Here is a 25,989-nt window from a genome sequence, read left to right as displayed (position 1 = left end):
CAATAACTCCACACAATCTAGGCTGTGACCTCCACTCTTTCCCAGAAGGCATTTCTAACATGTGAGTTCCTGAGGCACCTCAGGAGTAGGCTCATATTCAAGCTGATTTTGGAGACAATCCAATACATGTAGTATTCCACACCTGGGCTGATTCTGTTGTTCCAGGTGGGATAAGTACATCAGTGTGTCTGATCTCTCCATATAAAAACAAGTAGTGTAGGGCATGTAGGGGAGCATTCCTGACAGGTACCTCTGTCACTGGTGAGGCACTACATTCAGCTCAGCAAAGGGCAGAGAGCAAAGCACCCATGCTGCAAATGACTTGGGAATGGTATACTGGTGACACAGTGATGTGGGACTGAGGACATGAGTAGTCTGCCAAATAGCCTGAAAGGCTGAGTGGATCCAAGCTTTCTCCACATGCTTCCTGGAATGTTTTCATATCTCTAAATATTAGCCCAGCATTGCTGATCAAGATATTTGTACCATCTTTGCCAGCGTGTGGGGGGGATGGTCCCAGCAGTACAGCCACCACAAGCCTTGGGATGAAGAGAAAGAGCCACTGCCAGTGCACACCTCACCTGGGCCACAATAAGCAAAGCAAAAGATAACTCCCCTCACTCCTTTGTGGCTGAGCAAAGTTCCCAAGAAAATGCCACTGACATGAATATGCACAACAGCTGCTGTAGAAGTCTCTTCTACCAGCACATGGCTGTTAATATGAAGATATGTATCATATGATATTAGAAAGATAAAGTTTGGTGGAATTCATGCTATTTTACTGCTAAAACAAAACCAACAAAAACAATAATAATAATTAAAAAATTGCATTATTCATTGACTCTGTATAAGCCAGGTCTATTAGGCAAAATGTTGTTTTCACCTGCTGTTTAAAAAAATTGACCCTTCTTTTTTTTATATGTTCAGTTTTATTTCAAAAAACTGAAGAAAAGATTCTAAGTATGGTTTGTGCCCTTGCCAAGTATTTCAACCTCCTTTATTCTTCAAGAAGCTATCAAGGCTGCAACCCATATATCGGGAATGGCCTTCGTCGGGAGAAATCTATTTTCAAGATACAGTTAAGGTTAATAGCCATGTTGTTCTTTTTCAGAAGCTCATTTAGCAGCACTATTATGATGAGGATGATGATGATTGATTACTGACTTCTGCCTTTTTGCACAAAAAGCACCATTCCTGATTGGCTAACTAGAAATGCGGTAATGGTCATTAACTTTGTTGCAGGAACTACTGCCAAAGTGATAAATAGATTTGGTTTACATTAGCTACCAGCCTAAAAGCATCATTTGACCTCATTAATAGCTCTAATCAAATCTGGAGCTATGCTCCCTAAGAAGGAAGACTGTCCTTTTTAGAATGGCAACTCAGAGTATTTTTTTCCTGGTTCCTATAAATACAGAAGTTGAGATTTTGTTTGACTGAGCTAAGGCCAATACTATACATACATTTTGACCTTCTTTTTCATACTGGAACAATTCATAACTGTTCGTAGGAGGCATTAGAATCTATCCACGTCTCTCCTTTTTGTCAGGCCTAGGTAAGCTGCATTTCTTGGAAAAGTGCTCACTTTGATGAAGGAAACAAGAACATGTTTTTTGTTTGTACATGTTTGGAATTCCATGGTTAGCATGTTGAAATCTGCATCAAAATCATACGACTAGTGTATAGATTTAGTCCTTCAGATCAGTGAAGGGAAAAGCTGCAGGCTACATTTTGATCTCTTAATCCAGATTTCCTTCATACTATCTGCAGATTGTTTCCTGTAACCTTCATCTTTACTTCTGTAAGGTACATTCATCACTCTTGCTGTGCTTCTGACTTTGCAATCTAGAAATGTTATAACATATTAATTTAGCAAGCCTGGAATATGTTTTCTCACATGTTGTGCTTTGGTCTTCTGCTAATTAGCCAGAATAATTAATTCATGCAAGTTCTAGTCAGCCCCTGTATTCAGCTTGGCCATGACTGTGTGTTACATCTGCAAACCAAAGCTGACAGTTTTGGGGATGATGTGGATCTGAAAGAAGGACTGTTTTCTAAGCACATATACTATCTTGGGAGACAGCACACAATGTTCCCATCCAATGTAGATGAAAGCAGGCAGTTTGCCTGATGCGTACTTTGTCCTGATAATATCGTAGGCTATCAGCAAAAACACAGCTACTATCAGTTTGTCTTTTAAGATAGCAAGTCTCCCTAAAATATCTGTTTGAGTATCTTTATCTGTTTTTTCTTTTTTTTCTTTTTCTTTTCTTTTCTTTTTAAACTGGACATAGAATAGAGGTGAGATATGATACTGCAAGCTTTGGCACAGAGCAGGGGCCATAAAAAGATGACTCTTTTAATCAGTTGCTGTATTCTATTTGGTAATTCTTCCTTATTTTAAGATTTAGCAATGCTGAGAGTGAGAACAAGAAAACAGTTCTCCCCTCTCACTGTGGCCTACATTCTGAATTATTCCTTACATAATGCCATGATTTCAACATAAGTTAAAAGTTCTGTCAATAATTATAGCTTCTGGCTTGATGAAGGAATTTAATCTGAGCCTCTCAGTTTCCGGAAGGAATCCTCTGCCTTTCAGATTAATATATAAGAAGTGGAGAGCTGTGCTACCAGAATTGTATCAGAAAACTTGGCCTTCTTCCATATACTTCCTATACTTACCAACTCTTTCCTCTTAAAAAAAGAGCTAAAGGCATCTGTCCTTCAAAGGGGAATTTTCATTTCCCAATGTTAGGTGGACAGACGAACCTTTCTGCTGCTCTGAGAAATGTGCTGAGGGTTTTGGATGGAAACCCTCTATCATAATTCCTACATCTGGCTTGCTTCTGGACAGCCAGCCCGCAAGGCTTTCTGTTGCTCTGAGACCCCTTGACTCCTACCTGCGCTGAGTTTGAAGTCCAACCATGTAATACTGAATGCAGGCTTCAAGCTATTTCAAAATATGTCAATTTTTTTTTTTTTTTTTTACTTCCCGGATATGACAGAAAGGAATAAACCCTCTCTCAGTACCAGAGTCCACCTTTGATTATCTGCACTAGGTGTCAGTTTTACCTTACAGTGCTCAGATGAAAACCAGGCACATTCTAGGCACTTACATCCCTTGTGGGAGCTAATTGTACAAGCTCCATTGACATAAACAGCATTACCTTCCTCTGTCTCCTTCTGTAGTGTCCTGTTGATACTAAGTGTGCTTAGCACGGATTGATCCTACAGGTATGTCCAAGCCAGACTTTTTCCACTAAGTTAAGCATCCCTTTAAGGGCACACTGAAAACTCACTGCTGAAATGTTACCAACTTCTCCTATTCACTGAAAAGAAAACTGGAAGCAGAACCTTACAGTAACTCTGAAAATCAATTATTTGACATTCTTCTTGGCTTTTACTTCAGCAAATGGTCATCAGGGGTCTGAATCAAGTTTTACATGAAACTTGGATTTTAGACCTCTGGACCAACTCCATGTTCATTGTTTTTTATCTATGAAATGCTTTCAGAATAATGAGATGCTAATTGGTATAATCAGAGATAAGTGTTATTTTCCTTTTAGAGAAAGAAAGCCAAGAGAAGATGGCCTGTGATTCGCTTTAGGGGTTACTAAGAATGTCACTAAAATCTGAGAATAGTCAACCTAGCTGCTTGCTCAGAGCATGCTTCTCTCCTGAGACCAGCATCTTACCTTTTTAGCAATATTTTGTTCCAGTATTTATAGTCAATCTTAGCAGCTGCTTTACAGGGGCACATTTTTTTTAATTGCTATTTAACCACCTGTGCACGCCCTTGCTCAAAAGTGCATTCTCCTTGGTAGAATCATTTCATTAAAAGCCCTTTTTTCTCACCAGTTTAATTTCACTGCCTCTGATCAAAGAGGCTGAACAATTATCAAATCTTAAAGTTAAAAGTACATAGCTGAGTTCTTGCTTCTGTCCCTATTTAAATACAATTGAACCTGCAATGATTAACCTGAAGCTTGTCCAAAACAGAGAAACAAAAATTGAAAAATGAATGCAGACACTAAAAACAGGAAAATAATCTCTGCTGGAATTAGAAGTCAGGGTAAAAAAATAGTTCTGCTGAAATCAATGACTGTAGATCTGGTGAAATCTATCCAAAAAGGATTCTGCCCCAACTTTCCAGTTTATCTTGCCAGCCTACTATCACTGGCTAAAGAAGCAGCTGCACTCTTCCTTGAGAATAAAAAGTTTGCAATAGCTAATTGAAAATTCTTTCAAACCTGCAGCATCACCAGTAATGAACGATTAATCCTCTGTCTCCTTAGTACTGAGTTAAGCTCAGAATAGAAAGGGAAAGGCAGCAAAAGAAAATGGGCTCTGTGAAGCATGAAGAAATAAAAATGAAAAGATCATAAAGAAAACAAACATTAAGGGTAAAAGAGCAATCAATAAAGTCCAAAGCTCACAAGATTGTCTTGGAAAATAAGTACTCTAAAGGAATTTAAATAAGTACAAATGGAATTCTCAGAAAGATTTAAGAGTGAATTAATTTTTCAGTGCAATTTCCTTCTCTCTTCCTTTGCATGATTTTCTCTTAGGCTACTTTGCTTTCTGTATCTGGTTCCACATAACAATAAAAACACAAGTTATATATGCTCTTCCACAGTGATTAGTCCAGCAAGCAAACAGTTAAGCAAGTGTTTAAAACACTTAAATGAATGCAAATAAGATGGTGGTTTGTTATTGGCTGAAAGTGCCTCAAAAGAGACTACAAGTGATACACAGATGCAACTTTGCATCTGTAGTCTAATTAAAACTAATCTAATTAAAAATGGTGCATCTGTAAAGCAGCTTGAGCACTGCAGATAACACACAGAATTCCTTTTATAGTTGGAAAGAGCTTCCAAGTAGCAATGTCTGCCATTCCACTTTATTTGGAACCACTTTAATAGCAGGTGAGTAATCAACAAATAAATTCTATGTAGCCTCTTTGGAATTGTTCATTCACAGAAGCAGAAGCAGCGATAATGTACCCACAGATGCATTAATACAGCAACGGAGACCACACTAACAGGGGGAGGTAATGGCCTTTCATTAGACAAAATGATACAGCTTCAAAAAAGAAAAAAGCTTCAAGCTGTAAGTCATCCTTCAGCCTTACTCACTAAGGCAGAACTCAGCTACAAAAAGACACTTTTCCAGATATGTAACATTACTGATATGAGTTGTTCACAGCAAAATCAGGCATGATCAAAACCTTGTTTTGTCAAGAGATTTATTTCAAAATATTCTTACAGCAGAATCACTTATTTTCCCTGCAAATAAACATTCCATGGGTGCTGTATTCAGTATGAAAACTTAATGCTCACAACTGAAATTCTGTCGTAAGCAACTTTAGCACTGAGAATAAAAACAGCCATGAGACAGTAAAGTCGTGTTTGCAACCCTCCACCCAGCACATGCTCTATGGGTTCTGACAATAATATACAACAATAACTTCCAATATTTCATCTTTCACTCACTAAATCTATTACAAAACTTTATGTTAGAGAACCCTCCCACAGAATGATCTTCTTGTTTCCCCATGTCTCCCATGGAGCTCTGCAGCAGCTTCAATGAGAAACATGAGTAATGCATTCTCCATGCAGTCTAACTTAGAACTCTTTAAGGGTGAGATATAAGGGCTTAATCTTGCTTAAGCTAAGCAAGACACAAATCATGTTCTTCCTTCTCTCATGACAGTGCCTTAATGCCTACCCCTATTGCATAATAAAATGGGTGCCAACACTATCAGCATTTCCCTTTCCTTCTTTAGCCAGTCCCACTAGAATTCCAAAAATGAAAACACAATCTTCAAGTAAAAGAGCAATAGAGAAAATAGATGAATCCCATACTGAAAATTGGGTCTGTTATTTGAAAAAATATACACAGAGGGTTGTATTATGAAAGAGAAATAAAAATGATGAAAAATTCTGAAAATTGTCCCATTAAAATAATTTTCCTTGCCGTCTGATGTTTCTGGAGAAATAGAGCATGAGTCCTTTCAATTTCAAATAGCTCCATTAATTTCAGCAAGACTATGCTGAAGAATGTAGGATTAGGCCTTAAGGTGAATTTACTAATAATATAGGAAAAAAGTGCTGGATATTTTGATGGCATTACTTTAACCTAGGAAAGAAATATGAGTTGCTCATAGAAAAGGGTTATTCTGGTAAGTCACAACTAATTTTCGAAACAAATGTCAGCCTGAAATCACTTATCAGTTACTTCACGACATTTTTCTATATGCTGGTGTGAAATTTACTCCATTGTAGAAACAAGCAGAAGGCATCTTCTGTAATTCAAAATCTACTTTACTGTGAGGTTTATGTGCTGCATGGGCTGTCACAGTTGCCACTGCACCACGATGAACGTTCCCACATGTGAACACGTGCACTGATGGTTAACAGCATTGTGCACAACAACAAAAAGCCTGAGGTTAACAGGGACTTCAAATAAACTTGTATTTTCCTTGTCTTAAATATGTAACATACAGAAAAGTTTGAACAGAAAGGCACTTTACGTGAGGGGAATTTTATTCCAGTCTACATTTTCTAAATGCTATGTTTTATTTAGGTATCATATATTTACTTTAAAAAAAATAGAAGTAGACTGTAATGTGTATTGTTATTTTTACACTACATTTTGTTTTCACTACAATTTGTAGCTTTTAGAGTGTAGTATAAACATATGGCTACATATGCAGTACATCAAAGACTTTGCATTTACTTGTTTTACTCTTCCATATTTATTACTTTGTTTACTAATTAAGACACTATTTATTTATTGTTTGTGCATTTTTAGTTATTATCTTTAATATCTGCCTTGCATCTTTTTGTATTACTGCTCTCCTATGCTAGCTCAATATGCAATATCTATAACACGAACTACTTTTATTACTACTATTACTACTGCAAGTTCTGTCACTTGAGCATTTTCTTTAAATCAACACAGCCACCTTAAACGTAAAATGGTAACTTGTATTTCATAAAAAGCTGATAGTATACAAGATGCAACAAGATATAAATTAGTTTTAAAAACAACACAGTATATCCAATGCAAAGTTTCTAATATCTTGCTGTATTTTCAAAGACAAAGGAGCATATGAAAAGCAGTATTAATTTGCTCATACTCTGTCAGAAACAAGTCTGTGAATATTTCCCTCACTTTCTGATCGCTGATGCCAGCACATCACTTTGCAGTACAGCAAAATTAGGACTGATTTGGAAAAAACTCAAATGAGGTTTCCAGGAACTAAGAGATAAGCAGCTCATTCTGAATGTCAGTGTAAGTGTTTCTGACCAGACTTGTCACAAACTTGCAGATCTGCTCAGTGGTAAGGAGCCTGTCCTTGAGCTGAACAGCTTCAGAGTCATGGCTACGTGCAGGAACAACATACTGTATGAGATGTGCAGTTGGCAGAGGTAAAAGTGGGTTTTTCAATTATATTTTTATGGTGAAATAGTCCTTTAATAAAGGTAAAATTTTTGTCGCCATCACTGGCAAACGTAGTGAGGTTATTAGGTAGTATTTTTGTGCTGTGACTAGCATTCAACCCATCCTAAATCATAAATAACTTACATTCACACTTCTCTCCCAGGAGATGCTACTAAAGCCAAAGCGCATACTTATATTTATTCAGGCACATCATGGTAGAGGTGACACTTGATAAAAAAGTAAGTCCTTCCCTGGAGCAGAGCTAAATGCCATTTACCTCACTGCTGGTGGCTCAGAGATCAGGTATCTCGACAGTGGTTTCCACAAATTCAACCACTGAGAAGTTAAAATTACTGATACAACTAAAACCTGTTTAACATCTCTCTACTTAGTCAGTCAATATGTTTTAATTATAACCAATATGTAGACTATATGTCAATTGATAGCTCTTTTACTCTGTTATGAAAAAGGCATATCCCTTTTGAGTGGCTAGTAGTGACTTAACTGACCTCATATGCCTTCAAGGTAAGTCATATAGTGCCAGGAAAAAGATGTTATAGAAGCCAGCACATGAACCAATTTTCCTTTGGCATTTATCTAAACACGGCAGTGCTGAAATGTATCCTGGTTTGTCTCTTAATTTTGGTTCTCATCTGAGGTCTTTGCTGATTGCTATTAGAATTGCAGAGCCATAAATAACACTCTTTTCTGACTCTGCTTCCAAAATGTTTTTTGTCCAACTAGTAGTATAGTTAGTAGGAGCTGGAAAACACTTGGGCATGGATGTGTGATTTCCAGCTCATGGGTCAGTGGAAGAATATGCCCAGCATATATTAATGAGGTAAGGAACAACTACTATCAGGAGCCTTGTTAATCCTGTGCAAAAAACCCAGCTAGTCCTACCCTCATTGCTTCTGCCATTATGACAAGAAAAACTGTATTTTACAGTACATTAGCCCTGAAGTTACCAGCAAATAAAACATCCATATTCAGTCATCTGCTTTGATGGAAAGCTGAATTATTTTTATTCTCTCATAGTGTGTTTTATGTGAAGTAGAGGAAAAGTAGAGAGATTGGTTTATATTTACTCCTCTTCTTCAGAAGTATCCAATGGCAGACAGACAGCCTGCAGAACAGAGCAGAGACTTGCACTGGCAAGGAGCCTTATGTCTCTCTCAGCCATATGTCAAAAAAAGTTTCACAGACCCTAACTTTTTTCTGTCCCCAAGTAGATACAGAGCCAGCTGTATTCTCTAAAAGTCTCAGCATTGCAAAACTTTATTTCTGGAGAGGTAGGAAGCTGAAATGAGAGGAGAAGGTGGTGTGTGATGAGGCAACCAGCAGAAAGTAAGGAAAAGAAGCAGCTGTTTAGTTGCAAATTTATTATTTACTCTCAGATCACAGATATGACCTCCTGTGCTTACAAGCCATACATTTTGCCAACATATTCTGCAATAGCAGTTCTGATAATACCAAGTATATTGATATGGAGATTGTGAAAACGCATAATGTCACTAATGGTCATGTGTCTGGTGGAAGCAAATGTTGCAGTTTCTCGAGGAAGGAATTTCTAATTTTTCTTTTTAATTTTATTAAATTGGAAAAATCAGTTTTAGTTCATCTAGTATCAGGACAACAAGACAAATATTTTCAAGATCATCATTCTCCACTCCTCAGATGGCAGTGCAATGGTGCAAAACCTCCTTATTTTTCTTGTCTCATTAATACTGTGGGAAAGCAGACAATACCAGCACTGCTTTATTACATCACGTAGTAAATGCTTCAGTCCGACAATGGCTCCCAACCATCATTCTGACAATACTGAATGAATAACAAGCTCTTGTAACTCAACATCCTTACCATCCGGGATAGGCTCACTGAGTCTGGGAACTAAACAATAAGGCTAACAATTTCAGTCCTATGTTGTGGTAAATGTATTATAGCTTGTCTTTACCTCTTAAAAAGGAAATTAAACAAAACCAATTTTGAAACAGAGTGGCATTATCAGACTTGCTGATCTATTGGGTGATCAGTCTCACAATGTATGTCTGTGATCCAGTGTATGCTCCTAGCATTTCATAGTTTACTATTTCCTGATACTGGGAGAAAAGATTAAAGCAGTCTACCAAAACAGAATGATCCATAGTACTACTGGCAATCCTATACTTTGTTTTGCAAGCAATGAGTGGCTGGGGTTCAGCCACTGCAAGAATTTTTGAACCCTTTGATATCCTGATGCTGACTTTAGGATGCTTCTCAGCATCAACTCTGAAGGGAAGGAAAACTTAGTGAAGCATCACATCCACTGCTTGCTTACTGCCACAGACACTCCAGTACTCTCAGTGAACAGCTGAGAAACTCTGCTCAGTGAAACTCAGTGATGTTCATGGATAACCTATACCCAGAAGAAAGCTAAACAACATCATCTGCCAGCATCCTGGGCTCCCCTCAGACACAGTATGCAGCACCATGGTGGGCTGCTTTCCCCAAGTCAGTGATGCTGAAGAACAATGGTGAGACACACTGGTGAACTGCTGTGTTTTGGAGGAAGCATAAAACCAGTTTTCTGAGCTTTTCTGGAGATGAGAGATCCCCTGGGATTTCCCCAAAAGGACTGTAATGCCTTATGGCCCCATTCAACTCTCATTAAACTAAATGGAAACAACCTCAATCACTTCTGTGGAAATTGGATGTCTGCAAGGTTGGCCCAAATCCCAAGTGAGATAATTACATCCTTCCAACAGTCTCCATTGCAAAATTTCAGTGCTCCCCCCCACCAACATTCTCAAAGTAGAACTCTACTGATCATTTAAACTTTTTCTAAATGCTGTCTTTTTTTTGTCACCAATAATGGAAATGTGTGTCACGGTGCCCTGTGACAAAATGGGGTACAACTTTCAGGAAGTAGCCTGCTAAATTGAAATGGGAGAAAAACAAATTACAATGATATTTATGAAAATACAAAATTTGCTGCAACCACTGTATGTATGTGTGTATGTATGTATGTATGTATGTGAACGTTATAAACTTTTACAGTAAAAGTAACTGAAGTAAAATTGATGTATTTTAAAGTACAAACTCACATAGCAATTCATCAGGTAAACTGCAGCATATGAAATGTATTTACAGTCTTGATCTCCCATACAGCTACACCATTTGCGTGTAACAAATTTAATTCAGTGGACTGTTTGGGAGCTTAAAGGTACATATCTAAATACTTTACTGGATTAAACTCTTTGAAATTCTGCAATCTGCTGTGTATCATTTCAGTACCTCAGCTCAGCGTACATACCCAGGTTACACTTGCAGGCTACATCAAGTGAGAATATACTTCTGTTACCTTTTCTGTTATTTAGAGGAGTGGAGTATGTCAGTCAAGAAAATGACTTGAAAACGAGAAAAAACATGTTCACCAGCTTGCACTCTACCTGCACTGCAGGGTTCAGCTAGCTGCTATGACATCAGGGATTTGGTATCACAAATTATTTTGCTTAACACTGACTCAGTTGAGGGATTTGTTTGTTTTTAAAGAGGATATATTTTCTGTTCTTTTTGTTCCTACCAGGAATTACTGGGTAAATATTCAGTTTACCAGAATGAAAGTGCTTCATGTCATTATCATTATAAAATTATACCTAGTTTTCTTATTCTATGTGTCAGTGAGAGGCAGTAGCAGTGTTGGACAGACCCATGTACTGTGAAGAATCAAAGCACAGTCATCAGCACTTGCCTAACAAAACTGAGTTGTTGAAAATCAAGGATGTTGCATAGCTTAAACAGTTCAGTTAATGCACTAACTGAAGAAAGATTTTTGTAAATAGTTTCTCACTTCTGTCTCTACTACATGCCCATATTTACATCAAAATGCAGTATCTGCAAGTATTTTTACACAATACATTGTTAAATAAATGCACGGCTACTGCAGAATAGGAGCCAGCAAAGTCATATTTGACATTTCTTCATGCTACTTTATCATCATTGCTGTTATGCCCTTAGTTCAGATAACATTAAGCTTTCTTTTTTATTCTCTCTTCTTGACCTTGCTTCCCCTCTCAATGTTGTTTTCCTTCATCTTGGGCACCTTACTGTCCTAGGACTTAAAACCCATTAATAAATATTTCAAGATGCAAGATGGTTAAGAAATTGGTATTCTGGAACAGATTCATATGAAGTGATTACCATCACAGAGTTGTAATCTAAAATGCTACGCTAGACTGAAATTTATGAATAGTAAGCTTGTCTTATCTTCCTTCATCCTCCTTGCAAGTAAATCTGTACCCATGGCATAATACCAGCAAACAACTGGCTCCTGGACCACGACCGGATATTTCAGCTCAAAGTATATATTTGCTGAAGACTGGATACTGAGCAACCACGACAAAATAAATGTCTTGGAGGGAATGCAAGGTTTGAAACCTAAGAAGAAACAACTCTGAATATTGTGTTAGTAAGCTTGTGCTGATTTTTTCAAGTGAGTTCTGGCTAGGAGAAAATTGTTTATAAATTTATAAATGAAATAAAACAGAAAGACAACAGACAATGAATTCTGGCAAGGAGGGACTGTAGCTTTTTTTTAAAAGAATGGAATAATTTTTTTAAATCAATTTTGTTGTGTCGGTGAAGAATGTATTACTTCTCTATAAACTGTTTTCAGTTAAAAAAAAATCTGATACCTGTCCTAGTCCTGGAAGTTTTCTCCCTGCTGGAGAACAGCCATAGGAGAGGTGGATCTGACACAGCTCCAGGGGTTGAAAGCTTCCTGTGTGGAAATAACTTTCAGTTCTACTGAAAGCGGCTCACACATTCCTTCTATCTTCTTCATCAAGGAACTGCCATCCGTTCTCTATGATGTCAAATGAGTGGTTTGTGTAGGTGCTTCAAGCTGACAACATGAGAACTGAGACTAGAAGCTGAGGACTATTAGTCTGTAGCCTATAACATCCAAATCCTATTGTTCCTGAGACAAAAAGGGGATCAAGCTGGAAAACTAACTTTTGGTCTGCCTCTTCTGCAGCAACAGCTACAAAACAGACACAGGATACATGGGGTCAGACTGTTTAGCTTAGTGCAGAACAATTATTTAAGAGTGTGGAGCCCTAAGTACTCAGTGTTATTTGCTGACATTTCACAGCAAAATGCATATACTGTCCTTCAGCCAGGTCTCTGGTCCTGCAAGACCCTATGCTCTTCACTGGATTAAGTACTCACAGAAGAGTGTAAACCTAATGTTTTAAAAGTGAGATAAAACAGGTCTGTGAGTTTTCAGGCTGTGAATCCACCTGTAATAAAAGCCTAAGGCTCTTCCTAGATGTCAAAGTCTGTCAGAGCAGTATGGTTTCAAGTATATCTCCCTCCAGTTCTTCTTTCTGGGTGAGCTGGGCTTCCTGTTGCTGAATCGTTCTCTAGAGAACTAAAGCATTTATCTTGGATGTGTGAACCTGACTCCCAGAGTCTGGCTCTTGAAAGTTCAGTGTAGAAACCCCAACCATTTCTGGGGCTCCTTTTTAGATGTGGGCTGAAATACCTTTCCCATTCAAAAGAACAAACCTCGTCTTTCATTTTGGCGGCTTTCGCTGCAATAGGGAGACACTGCCAGCTACAGTACTGAAACATGCCCCAAATGATATAGGGGCTGTGAGCAAATTAGGGAGCTCTTGCTGAAGTTGATAATTAAGATTAGAGGCAGATTCAGAAACCTGCACAGGAGTAGGCAGATGGCTCGCTCAGATGCCAGCTGGAACTCAGCCTTCCTGAGGCAGTAGCTCAAGTTCAGAAGCACAGGCTCCTTCTCTGGAGTCACAGCAAAGTCTACTCTTATCAAGAGCCACCTGAAGATTTGAGGTTATCTCCACAGCTAGTGCAAACTGTCTGCATGTTCTGGAAGCAGCAGAGATATCTCATATATCAAGATCTTGCTTGAAACACAAGCAGGCCTAAAAAGTTGAAAAGAAACACAGAATTATAGAATCATAGAATCCTTAGAGTTGGAAGGGACCTTTAAAGAATGCAAAAAAGGATGCCCTACAGACCTACAGCATTCCTGCAAGCTCCTGCTGATGATGGTCAGTGCCTTAATATTTTACCCACTTCAGTGACGCAGGCTTCATATCTTAAACACTTCATACATCAGTAAAGATATTTTTGTCTCTTTAAAAAAGTTTACTTTAGAAAACACATATCAACCAAAGTAAGTAGGGATGTTAAATATTTATTATCCCTCAGTGAAGACTTTAGTTCAGATAATTCTCAGCAGTGAACCTAGTACAAAGCAGTATTGTTAACCACAACCACAAAGAATGACATTTTATTGTTAATCTGTGCCAATTTACAACAGTGCCTCAAAATAACAGAGGCTTCATTATCTACTCACGGTTTCTATAAAATTGCACCAGAATACCTCGTATCTTCCTACAATGCCTAGGCACTAGTCACAGAGCTAAGGATGGAATATCAATCTCAACAGTAATTCCTGTATTTTCATTGCCCTTTTATACCATGTATTTTTAAAGCAAATCTATTAAACGTAGTCCCAAGTGCTTTTTTCCTTTTATGAAGTACATTGCTGAGAAGCAATCTTTAAATGTATTCTCAATTTAAAGATGAGAACAATTGTTCCATGAACAATTATGGAACATTTTCAGAACAAGATTACGAACTGAATTATAACAGATAATAGGTAATTTCTGTAGACACTTCATCTGCAGGTAAGTTAGAGAAAGACTAGCAAATATTGTGTTTATTTTATATGTGTAAACATAATTTTATTGTGCACTTCTCCTCACACAATGTAATGAAACTTTAAGATACATTCCCAGTACTGAAAAAAAGCCAGTAACTGTGTTCAGTTTTCTGCTTGTAAACTGAATTCTCTACTCAATTTATAAGGCACTGCACAACTTGACATATCTATAGTGCAATAAAATCACAGGATTCAGAGTCCTTGTAACATATAAAATAATAATCACCATGATGGGCTACAGGAGACCCTTGGGGGTATTCTGCACCCCTTGTTAAAACCTGGCAGCAAACCAAAGGTAGATGCTCACCTCAGTTGCTGTTTTAGATGAGTTCCATCCCCATGGATATAAAAGTTAATCTGTAAAGCTAAAGGGGGTTTTGTTTTCTTATATTTTGCTGAATGCTCTCAGCATCATGTATTTTACAGGGTACTTGCTTCTGCTTCTTTCGGATTACACTACTCAAAACCAACTACTATTTCTGAAAATGGCGTTTCAGGCACGTCATCAATAATGTACAATTCTGTTTCGAGGTTATGCACCCATTACACTTCTGTTTAACAGGCAGCATTTCCTTTCAAAGAGGACAGTATGTTCTGAAGGCGCTGACCGTGGATTTAGTGTGCAGCAGGTCCCCCTGTGCTGGGGATGGAGCTGGTGCTCCAGGTCAGGTTGCAGCAGTCTGCTCATGTCCCTCATGACAGAACTGGCCATTATGATACCAACAGAGTGCAACACAACAGGATCTCAGACCACACACTGCTCCTTACACACAGGGATTTTCATCACTGTTCTGCTTCATCAGATCCTCAGTTCTGCTCCTCCACCCCCTCAGCAACCATTTAAATAGATCGATTTGAAAGCTGTATTTCCAGGACTCCTAATTTCAAGCATTCAAAACATATCATGCCCCAAGTGTAAAAAATAGTATTCTCCTATCATTAATTTCTAAAATAACAAAATTGAATCGTTTTTCTTGTCTCATGATTTTTGTCTCTTCTGGATTCATGTGAGCGGTGTTCTCAGGTTTCTCTCTACCCACAGGTGCTCTAGAAACATTTTTTAATGAGGAAGAATTTTGAAGTAGTCATGTAATCACTGAATTCTGGGGCTGAGGGGTTCATGGAGAAACCAAAGTAATCTGATATTTGCACTTAAGTTGCTATATTTAGAAGTACAGATTTTTCTCATCTGCTCTTGTACTGTTATGCCTCTTTCTTGTACCCGTACTGTGTTCCAAAATAAACCTTTACTTATAATTTCCCTTGCTCCTTCCCCAGTGTAAAGCTGCATGTATTTCCTTGGCATGAGCAACTGTTGATGATTTGATTGCAGGAAAAAAACAAGAGGACTTGAATTTATGCCTTCCTGATTTCTCCAGCACTGTTCTTTAGATTAGTCTGAAGATCAGTAATCTTCTCTCTTTATTCTCCTTGAAAACTCTCCTGACATGTCCTCTTTGTCAAACACCTAAGCAGAATTTGCCAATGTCAGGCTGTACCTAAGCTGAGATCCCTGCTTATTGTAGCAACATACCTATGTGCGTACACACATGCGTATGTGAATAATGTGAATAGACATATATGTACAAGGGGTGCTCAAAAATCACAGAATTGTAGGGTTTAGAAGGGACCTCTAGAGATCACTGAGTCCTATTTTGCTATGTTGACACACAACATCAGAGGCAAATGTTGGTGGTATGGCAGTAGATGTTGAGCCTTCCCACCAGTATTCCACTGCATTTTGTTGTGGAGTGACAGATGGCAGCAGAGGGGCAGTCTGAAAGAATGACATCTGACATGGAGGTTTGTTTGAAGCAAAATCCTCTGTGCAGAAAAAAGCTGTCACCCACTGACATTCATTGACACTTGTTGAACATGTACACAAACAAGAACTTACCATTTATATTTTAAATATTATTATCTTAATTGGTTTTGTTTTGTTTTGTTTTGTTTTTCCTAAGAAGATCTTAGGCCCTGCCTCACATTGGTATGGAAATCATAAGTATTTGCTATGGAAATGCAAATAGCTATTACTGAGAACTTCAGTCTCATTTTTGGTATTTGCCACTTTCATTCCAAGTTTAAAATCAGAAAACATTCTATTAGTGCCATTTGCTTCTTTTCTGTAAGCTTAGGTAAAAAACCTGCCCTCTCCTGTCAGTGACACCTGCATTCGAGGAATTATTGCAAGGAGCAGTGAAATGAACAGCCTGAATTTATTTTCTTGAAATGATCAATCTAAGAGCTTCATAAAAATTAATTTTCAGGAAAACTCCATGCACAAAACCATTAATTTTCTAATGACAGACAAAAGCCAGTGACATCTTCACCTCAAATCTTGATGCCAAACAGGAATGAAAAACTAGGAAATTCAGTATTATTTTATTTTGCCGATTAACCTAAATATATATGTAGGTCTGTACTTTTGATTATCAAGCAATTATTTAGAATTAACCCAGACTCGAGCCTTACAGTTATTTTTACATTTTTAATAATCTCCTCCATAGCCTCCAGTCCCATTTTGTTTTGAGAGCTATTCACAAACTCAAAGAGAGGTAAACAAACCTTCCTCTGCACAGCTGCAAACAGACTGTGAGACAAGTATGAACAGAATACCATTTTTCAGCCTGAATCATCACATCGCTTCAAGCTCCCAGTTTGGGGGACTATCAGTCCCTTATGCACAATAAATCAAATTTAGGGGTTTTGAGGCCAAATGGAGCTGCAAGCCAGACAAATATTTCAGAATACGGTTGGTATAGAAATGTAGCTTCTTATCCAATTACTATGTAGGACGCAGTAACTTCCTATTAAAGAGGTAATAATAGTATCCTGCATTGGAGGCATTCAGGTATTGCAGCTATTCAGGATTATACCAGAAGCATGAACAGGGTGTTATTATTAGTCAGACACATGCTGGGATTTTATTGGTAAGAGTTTTTGCTCTTTTATTTACCTCATTGGCAGAACAAGGTCTTCTGTTCATACAAGAATGTATTTTTAAGAAGTACATCAAGATCGCTTTGATTTCACAAAGATAGTCATTGAGTAAATTAATATTGATTAATATTAAGTTTTATCTTCATACGGTTTCTAACAGTACCTTGACATTTAAAGCCTCCACTCAAAAGCTGTTACTGTTTTGCATTCCCATAATCTTGAAAAATCCAGAACTAACTTTTTCTAAGTATTATTTTTTTGTTGTTGTCTGTAGAGAATGGCCCAGATGGAAGAGCAGAGAGGGGGAGGAAAGAAATAGCTGATGTATGTGACTTTACCACTTTCATAGAATCGCTGAATCATATAATATCCTGAGTTGGAAGGAACCCATAGGGATGACCAAATCCAACTCTGGGCTCCACATTGGACCACTCAAAATTGAACCATATGTCTGAGAGAGCTGACTAAATGCTCTGTGAACCTTAAGGCCATGTCCACCACTCTCTTGTGCAGACCCTTCCCCTGACACCCAGCTGTCTCTCCCCTGACGTTCCCTCAGGCCCTGTCGCTGTCACAGAGAGCAGAGCTCAGCACTGCCCCTCCACTACCTGTGAAGAGCTGCAGCCACCATCAGGCCTCCTCTCAGCTCCTCTGCTCTGGGCTGAACCAACCAAGGGCCTCAGCTGCTCCTAATACCTCATGCCCTCTATAGCCTTCACCATCTTCATAGCCCTTCTTTGGACACTCACTTTATAGCTTTATGCCTTTCTTATTTTTTAGCTGCTTTGTTTTTCCCCTCTGTTTAAGGTGTCAGAATTGCATGTTTAAAATGAAAAATGTAAAAGCTGAGATGGTATCTTTATTGTCTTTCTGATTAACAGCTTAAGAATTCAGCTGATTAAGGGAAAACTGGGATAAAAAATATAAGAATCAATGTAGATAGAGTGACTTTCATACCCAGTGCAGTTCAAAAACAACTGTATTATGATTATGCAAATCAGCCACTCACCAAAATGCAGAGATTTACATAACGGAGAACAAAATTCTTCACAGTTATGCCTCAGTAACCTTACAGGATTCCTGCACTTTAATTGTGTGACTCATTTTAATAAAATGATCCCACTCTCTTTATTCAGAGTGAAATATATGTTAGGAAATCACCATTTTGTATGATTTGTGTGTTTTTGGAGCCTACACTCTCCTGCCACAAAAGGAGATGTATGTGCTTCTTTAAAGAGACAAAAATAAATGCAAAGCCAGGATTTCTGCTTGTATCAATCAATATTTTAACTGGGTTTACATATTGCATCACTGTTCTTGTATCAAATGTATATTGATACAAATGGTCCCTTCCTTCTACTTGGAACTTCTATTTCCTTATCTTATTAAATTCATCATTTTTGGATAAAATAAGTCTTTGCTGGCGCATATATCACAGAAGGAAACATCAGTGTCATTTAAATTGCATAGACCCTACACTGTAGTTTTGTAGATGAAATCTTAAAAGGGATCATGATATTTTTAGTTAGTTAAATATGTCTAGCCTACTTAAGTTGTGACATTTACGTTTCTATAAAACATTATTTTTGAAAGATGACTGTCCTATTACAAGCCACATGGAAGGGATCGTTATTTATTCAGCTGGGTATACTTCGTTGTACCTTCATTTTTGTCATCTGCTACTGGATTTTTTAAAAAATATTTTATTTTATTTTATTTTATTTTATTTTATTTTATTTTATTTTATTTTATTTTATTTTATTTTATTTTATTTTATTTTACTTTATTTTATTTTATTTTATTTTGTGTGTATAGAAGCATTACTTGGCATTACAGAATTTCCATGTAAATCCAAAAAGAGAAGACTACATTAGACCCCAAAACAGCCGGGCTTTTCATGGCTGTAACTTAATTACAGGTGAGTTTTTTCACAATATGGTAACATTATATCTTGTTAGACATCCATTAAATCATGATGGCTTATTTTTCATCTGCAGACATCTTAGGCAAAGGCTAAAACTAGAACTAAAACATGTAATTATTTCTCTCTTGCATACAGACAACAAACAGTGGAAAATCATCCTCTCAAGGTAACCAGCAAGCTTTGAAAGACACCCGTCATGTAGGGATGAACACAAAACCTTTGGAAGAGTTTAATGAGAAAGTATATGAGATGAAAAACATGCTGCTGATCCATACTTGTATCCCACTGGCAAATATAAGAGAATTGGTGACCATCACATTTCTCTATGAATTCTAAGACTCAATTTCAGGTATCCAGTCTGAATCTACCAGAAAAAATACTGCTCCAAAGCCTTCCACATGCCAGAAGTGTTCTTAGTCCCAAGTATCCACACTATCCTAAAGAGGCAGGTACACCATTTTTTGCTCTGTTTTAAGAGAGATTCTAAAAAAATTTACAACCAACTGGTCTAATCATTTTTCTACCAAAAGGAATTATTCAGCTTTGAAACAGGCTAACAATACCTCATTGAAAACTACCTACTGGCATAAAAAGAAATGGTAAGGAAATGTTGTAATCTTCTTATAGGAAAATGAGGTCTCCTCTCCTCCCACGGATACAAGAGCTGCTGTTACCATTATGAAAGTAATGCCTTCTATTTTATTATGTTCTCCCACAACATTGGAGGTGAATGATGGTATGGCAGTAGATGCTGAACTTTCCTGCACTACTCTGTTACATGTTGTTCCTGTGTGACAGATGGCAGCAGAGGGGCAGTCTGACAGAATGACGCCTGGCATGGAAGTGTGTATGAAACAATTGTGTGTGGCACAATTCTTCCATGTGGAAAAAGTGGCACCCACTGACAGTCCTTGACACTTGCTGAACATTTATGGAGACCAAACAGAGGATGTGAACACAGTGAGGCAGTAGATGTTGTGTTTCAGCAGCAACAACAGTAACAGTGGGTCATCTTCAGTGGTGCAGATGTTTATGACTGTGGCATGCAGATTCTTGCTCATTGGTGGGAAATATGCAAAGATAGTAGTGGTGACTACTATCTACTATCCACTACTACTAGTAGTAGTGTGATGAGAAATAGCATTTTGTAGCTGAGAATGTGCTCTGTCAAATAATGTTACAGTGCTTTTTGCATCTGTGGTAACTGCCATGGAAATGAACAGGAGGCATTACTTTTGGAGTGATCTACTTACATTAAAATTTGCACCAGACAGCCTTGACCATATTTATTCCTTGAAAGTAGCTGCCTATTTTAAACAAAAACTGTATTTAAAATAAAAGTGTTTTTTTTTTGTTTTGTTTTTTTTTTCCTTATTTGTCTTTGAAGAATTAAAAGTAGTCATCCAAAAACTAGAAGACATTACTACCAACAGGCAGTGACAGGTAACTGCTGAAGCAACGATATTACTGAAGGAAAAAGTAAATAGGTTGAAGGAGACAACAGGAGACATGTTGATAGTCTTAAGTTTGAAAGACTTTGGGCTTGTGTTTCAAGATGGGGATCTGGTGAAAACTTATTTAAGACACTGTTCTGGGAAAGAAAAAAAAAAGAAAAAAAAGAAAAAGAGATTCTTACAGATAGCGGAGGAAAACTAATAGGAGAAGTTAATACAAATATACAGATACTAAAGACTAAAATGATCAAGCTAGTCATCCACCACTGCATGGAAGAATGATGGAACATAGGCAGCTATTTTGGATTAATTCTTCTCAGCCATGGCAGAGTTACCAACAACCTCCACAGTTCTCTAAAGAATCAGATTCCCATTTAGTTCAACGTTACATTCAGAGTACTTTTCCACAGTAGGAAAAGAAAGATGCAACATGTTCTGTTTATGCTCTTAGCAGAAAGCACCATATTTTATAATTACTAAAATGTATTTCATCATACAGTTGTATGATGTTATTTTAAAAAAGAAGGTAGGAGTGCATTCAAAATTCCTCTGTCTATTTTCCTAGACCTAACAATTACATTTGTTCATATACTGGGATCAAAGCTTACTAAGCAAAATAGTATTTACAAAAAAAGTGTAATTCACCTTAATTATATAGAATGGGGATCTGTAAATTAAAAGAATATGTCTAAAATGCTGACAATTTCTCTCTCAGTGTCTCATCTTTTTTTTTCTTTTCTTTTTTTCTTTTCTTTTCTTTTTTTTTATTTTTCCTCCTTTAATTCTAGCAGTTTTGTTTTTCCCATGATATCATCGAGCAATTTCATTTCAGTATGGGCTGCACTGGACTGTGCAGATTACCAAACTAATGACATATGGACTTCTTACCACTGTAACACATCTACTCCTGCAAGTGAGAATTTCGAGCGACAGAGCAAAGCTGTTTGCTATCACTTCTGCAAAAACTGCATCTGCCAGATTGCCAAGATCCATCTCAGAGATTAAAAAAATTTAATTGATTAATATTCCTATTTGCTTCCTGCCTTTATTATTCATGTAGCATTTCTTTACATAAATTATAATGTTCTAGAAATGAAAACTATATGTTAAAACATTTCATTGAAAATATTTTGCATTTACATTACTCTGAAGTAAAAATTGTTAGAGATTCAGTTTCTCTGTAGTGCCTGCTATGGAAACACAGACACAGAGTTTAACCACCATTTATTCTAACTTATATAAAATGATACTTAAAGTGCTGAGTTAGTTGCATATTTGATACCAGGGGCATGTATTAAAACATACCAAACAGGCTCTAGCAGACAGTAATTATCATAAACAGCAGAAAGCTAACAGATATATGCAAACCAATGACTCAACTCTGAATCAACAATTTCTAGCAAAGACAGAAAGAACACTAATGACTTGAAACCTATTGACTTGATGGAAATATGAATCGGTACTTTTAAATTATCCAGCATGGGTTTAAGAACTCATGCCAACAAAGTTCAATGACAGAACTCAAAGAATTACAGAGAAGGAAAAGAATGACATTTTCTTGTAGCTATCTCCATGTTAGAAAGCCACTTTCCCCCATCCATTTCTACATTTTCTAATCTCCAAAGGTACACAGTACCTTTTTTTAAAGTAGGATCAAATTTGGCTTTCAGGTAATATTACACCATTTGTAAGAAACACAAAATCCTAAGCATTACTGTTAGGAGATACTTTGCTCCTTGTCTCCATTACCATTGTGAAGACCTCTGGCCTGTCCAGTTTTAATGACTCAGTAATAATTTATCAGTAAAAGTTGCAACGATGATCTGACATATCAAGAATAGTCACAAATCACATATGAGTTTGTCTCAATATTTTCTACTACAATTAATTCGGAGCTCGCTAAACTGAGTTTATCTCCTGATTATTTTATCTTGGCTTGAAAACATTGAGAACAATCTCTAAATAAACATCAGGACGTCTCTGTTAAATCTAAACTTCCAGCAGAAGCTTTTAATCAGTCAAGTTTTACTCACGTGGAATTTTGTTCAGTTCATTCATGAACTTCTCTTTTAATTTAGAAAATGCATCTTCTTTTCCTCCCCCTCCTCCGGGAGCGGCTGGCTCGGTGACATTGCTTGGAGGAGCTGCTGCTACCGTGGTTGCTGGCGGGGCTGCCAGGGCCTCATGATGACTTTCACTCACCATTGTAACCCCTCTGGAAAATGCTGTCGGAGAAACAAAAGAAAAAAAACAAACAACAAACATGAAGAACATGTTTACATCATGAAAACAAGAGCAACAGCAAACAGAAAACATGTTTACGTTATGAAAAAGGACCTCATATCAATCAAAGACTAAATAGGCAGGATATCACTTGGTACTCATGCTTACTGAGTAAACATGACCGTGTCAATGCACTGCTTCATGTTCTTCATACAATATTTATTAGAACAGAGAGAAAAGTCTCTTGCAGGGTTAATTTCAGCCAGAATCATTTTAGTGCTTAGTGTTCCTCTTCAATCACATTGAATTCTGAACTGCTGAAATTGAAAACTCAGAATTCTTGTAAAACTCAAGCAGATTTACCTTTTGCTCTTCAATTCTGAAAGAAAAGGCACAAAGGGTAATTAGTACTCCCTATGTACAGATTTCACAATGATTTACAGAATTACTTACCTAGGAGACTGACAGGAGTGCAGATTACAGCTAGAGTTTCAATATCAAACAAATGAAGTGATAAGGATGTAGTACAAACACTTCATACTTCCCTGCCAAAGTAATAAGCTATTGTTTTATACTTAAGTAAGTTGTATATTAAACAAGAATTGATTTGCATCCATTTTTATCTTTATTTATTGAAGGCAATTTTCCTTCCAGTTATTATGTGTGACATTTGCTACTGACAATATTCTGTTAAATTATTCACATATCTCATTGGAGTATTCATGAAGCTATGACATCTGTGGGGTATCTAAACGCAGCCATATTGAAGAATCTGAAAGGCTGTCACAAGCATAACACATTGCCATATTTTTCATTTAATGGGCATTTTGCAAAGCCTCTTCTTGAGCTTATGGTATAAGGCAAAGAATCTGGGGCCAGCAGGGTGAAGGTGATTACACAGTGCAATTTCAGTACTATCAGAAGGCTGGTTGAAATGTTTACATTGGTTTGAACACACTGTTCTGAATTTCTGCTGCTTCCTAAATAGCACTAATCTGACTAATCATGTTTTGTTATTCTTCAGAAAACCAGAGGGAGAAAGAGTTTGAAAGATAACAAACACTCATTATTGCTCTGAGTGTACAATTGCTCTCAGTCCCAAAAGAAACTTGGCCTTGAACCTTCTGCTGAAAAAATTAAACATTATACAAAAAAGGTAACACATCAAAATTAAAGGGGCATAGGATTATCTGACTATATGCAACATGATAGATTGTGAACTTTCCTGCCTTACGTTACCACTTTCATAGATGCTGCTAAGTGTAACACTGTAGTGTGATGGAAAGCACAGCAGTAATTGTGGGGTAGCAAAATCCTGTGTTGCAGCAAGTGAGGATATGCCCAAATATAGCACCTGTAGACACTGAAGCAAAAGGAAGAACCTGCTTACCCTGGGAAGGCCTCAAGTATGCAAGGATCTCCAGCAAGATACCCTTGCCTCCAAGACCAACCCTTAAAGGTTCTCAGAAATGAAAGATCCTGACTCCACTCTCTCCAGTCACTGTGGTGCATTGCATACACCTGAACTCCTCTGTGGTGGCCCTGCCTTCCCACCAGGTGCTCAGACAATGTTTCAAGCCGTGACTTAGCATTTCTGATACACTGAGAGTGCTGAAATCTCTACAACAAATGAGGATTGGCATTTTGTCCTTCAGCTTTGCTTGTGGAAGCCCTCAGTTAGGAAGATCCAATGCATGCTCAACTGCAGGCAGATGAACCTTTGGAAATCACCAGTCATTACACAGGGGTCTGCAGATAAGTGTATTCTGGAAAAGAAGTCATCCTTTAACACACCATCTGAATAAAAAGATGTTTGGCTGTGTTCTGAAGTAGCAATTTGATGGGTATTTTGCAGCAATTTTATTGAGGCGGCACTGAATGAAGCAGTATTCCCTGCCTGCCCGTTGCTTATGCCTTTGTCCTCACAGTCTCTAGCCTAATATAAAATCATGTTGATGTTGACAAAGTGTGTGTATGTGAGATAGATACATAAATATTTCATGCACATGCGGTCTTATCTATTTGCCTGTAACAACATGGGAGCAGTTCGCTATCTAAAGCAGACCAAAGCTGATGGAAAGATTCCAGTTAATATCCATGAACTTTGGCTCAAGCTTGATGTCTGCAAAGATTTCCCTCCTTGCCTCTCGCAATAATGATTGGGAAAAACATGTAGAGCATAATTTGTGAAGTATAGAATTATGTGCCAGCTCTTTCAGGCTAGGAGACTTTTTCCATATGCTCTGATGAATGCCAAATACTATGAAGAAAAACACGCAGAGCCATCAGCTGTAAACATTAATGCTGTTTTATATTATAGCGTTTTGTCAGTGAATGTCAGTTACATCAGAAGAAAAGTTGTATGATATATCATAATTAAATCAAAATTAAATTGCTTAATTATAATATATTGGTTAATTATTTCAGGCCTGGCAGTCGACTATTTTATTTTGTAACGGAAGACACAATTTGCAGTGATGACTTTCAGCTAATTAAAAATTAAGGCAAATGTAATTTATTTGCTTCTAGTTTTGGAGCTGTATTTTGAAAATATATTAGGAGAATAAATTTGAAGTGCTACACTTTCATTTATTAAAAAAAAAGAAAGGAAGAAATACCAAACAACCGTACTTCTCTGATCTCCAGGAACAATCCTCAGTAGAGCCCTAGTGCAGATGGAGGTTACTACATCTAATGAGGCATGCACAAATGCTTTGAGACTTGCTACAGAGCCTTTGACCTTTACACGACAATGACACTGCCTGATATTTTAAATAGGTGTGAAGAAGCTGAAGAAGCATCTCCTCTCAGTAAAAGCTGTCTGCACGAAAGAATTTTCTGAAGAGCACATGCCCACTCCCTCGCGGAGATAACATCTGATAGCTTCCATTATTGTAATGCTGCAGCTTCCCACTATAATGGTATAAACACTGTTGTATTATTAGAGATTGCAAAGTACTGGATAATTAGATTTAAATTGGCCTTTTTCAAGAAAAAAAAAGAGGTTACTTTAGTGCTGCAGTGCATTGCTAAAGGTAAAGATCTACAAAAGAAGGGCAGATTATCTGCCATTTATGAAATGGCAGTTGCAAGCAAAAATTTCTTATAGGTTAAAAAATGGAAAGTCACAGAATTCAATTATGCGTCTAGTGCGGTGTTCAGTACTGTGATGATACTGCCAGTCATGAAACAATACATGTTGCGTGTGTAACATGCAGTCATAAGTAAGAGCACATTTATGGTCATAAACAAGATACCTATTT

General features: G+C 37.4%; 1 protein-coding gene across 11 annotated transcripts in view; it reads right to left on the bottom strand.

The window, feature by feature from the left end:
* The window catches only part of SYT1 (synaptotagmin 1), a 354,401-nt gene that overhangs the window by 97,514 nt on the left and 230,898 nt on the right, over window positions 1-25,989 (bottom strand). For all 11 annotated transcript variants that reach the window (XM_085537503.1, XM_085537506.1, XM_085537549.1 and 8 more), the window contains one exon: window positions 22,537-22,728. In XM_085537503.1, the coding sequence (XP_085393629.1) occupies window positions 22,537-22,708 (172 nt within the window). In that variant the 5' untranslated portion in view covers window positions 22,709-22,728. The remainder of the gene's footprint in view (window positions 1-22,536; window positions 22,729-25,989) is intronic.

Source organism: Coturnix japonica, chromosome 1, assembly GCF_054131305.1.
Source record: "Coturnix japonica strain WE chromosome 1, WE-NBRP24, whole genome shotgun sequence".
Classification (NCBI taxonomy): Eukaryota; Metazoa; Chordata; class Aves; order Galliformes; family Phasianidae; genus Coturnix; species Coturnix japonica.
Note: the sequence above shows the minus strand (reverse complement) of the source record. Positions and strands in the feature narration are given on the sequence as shown.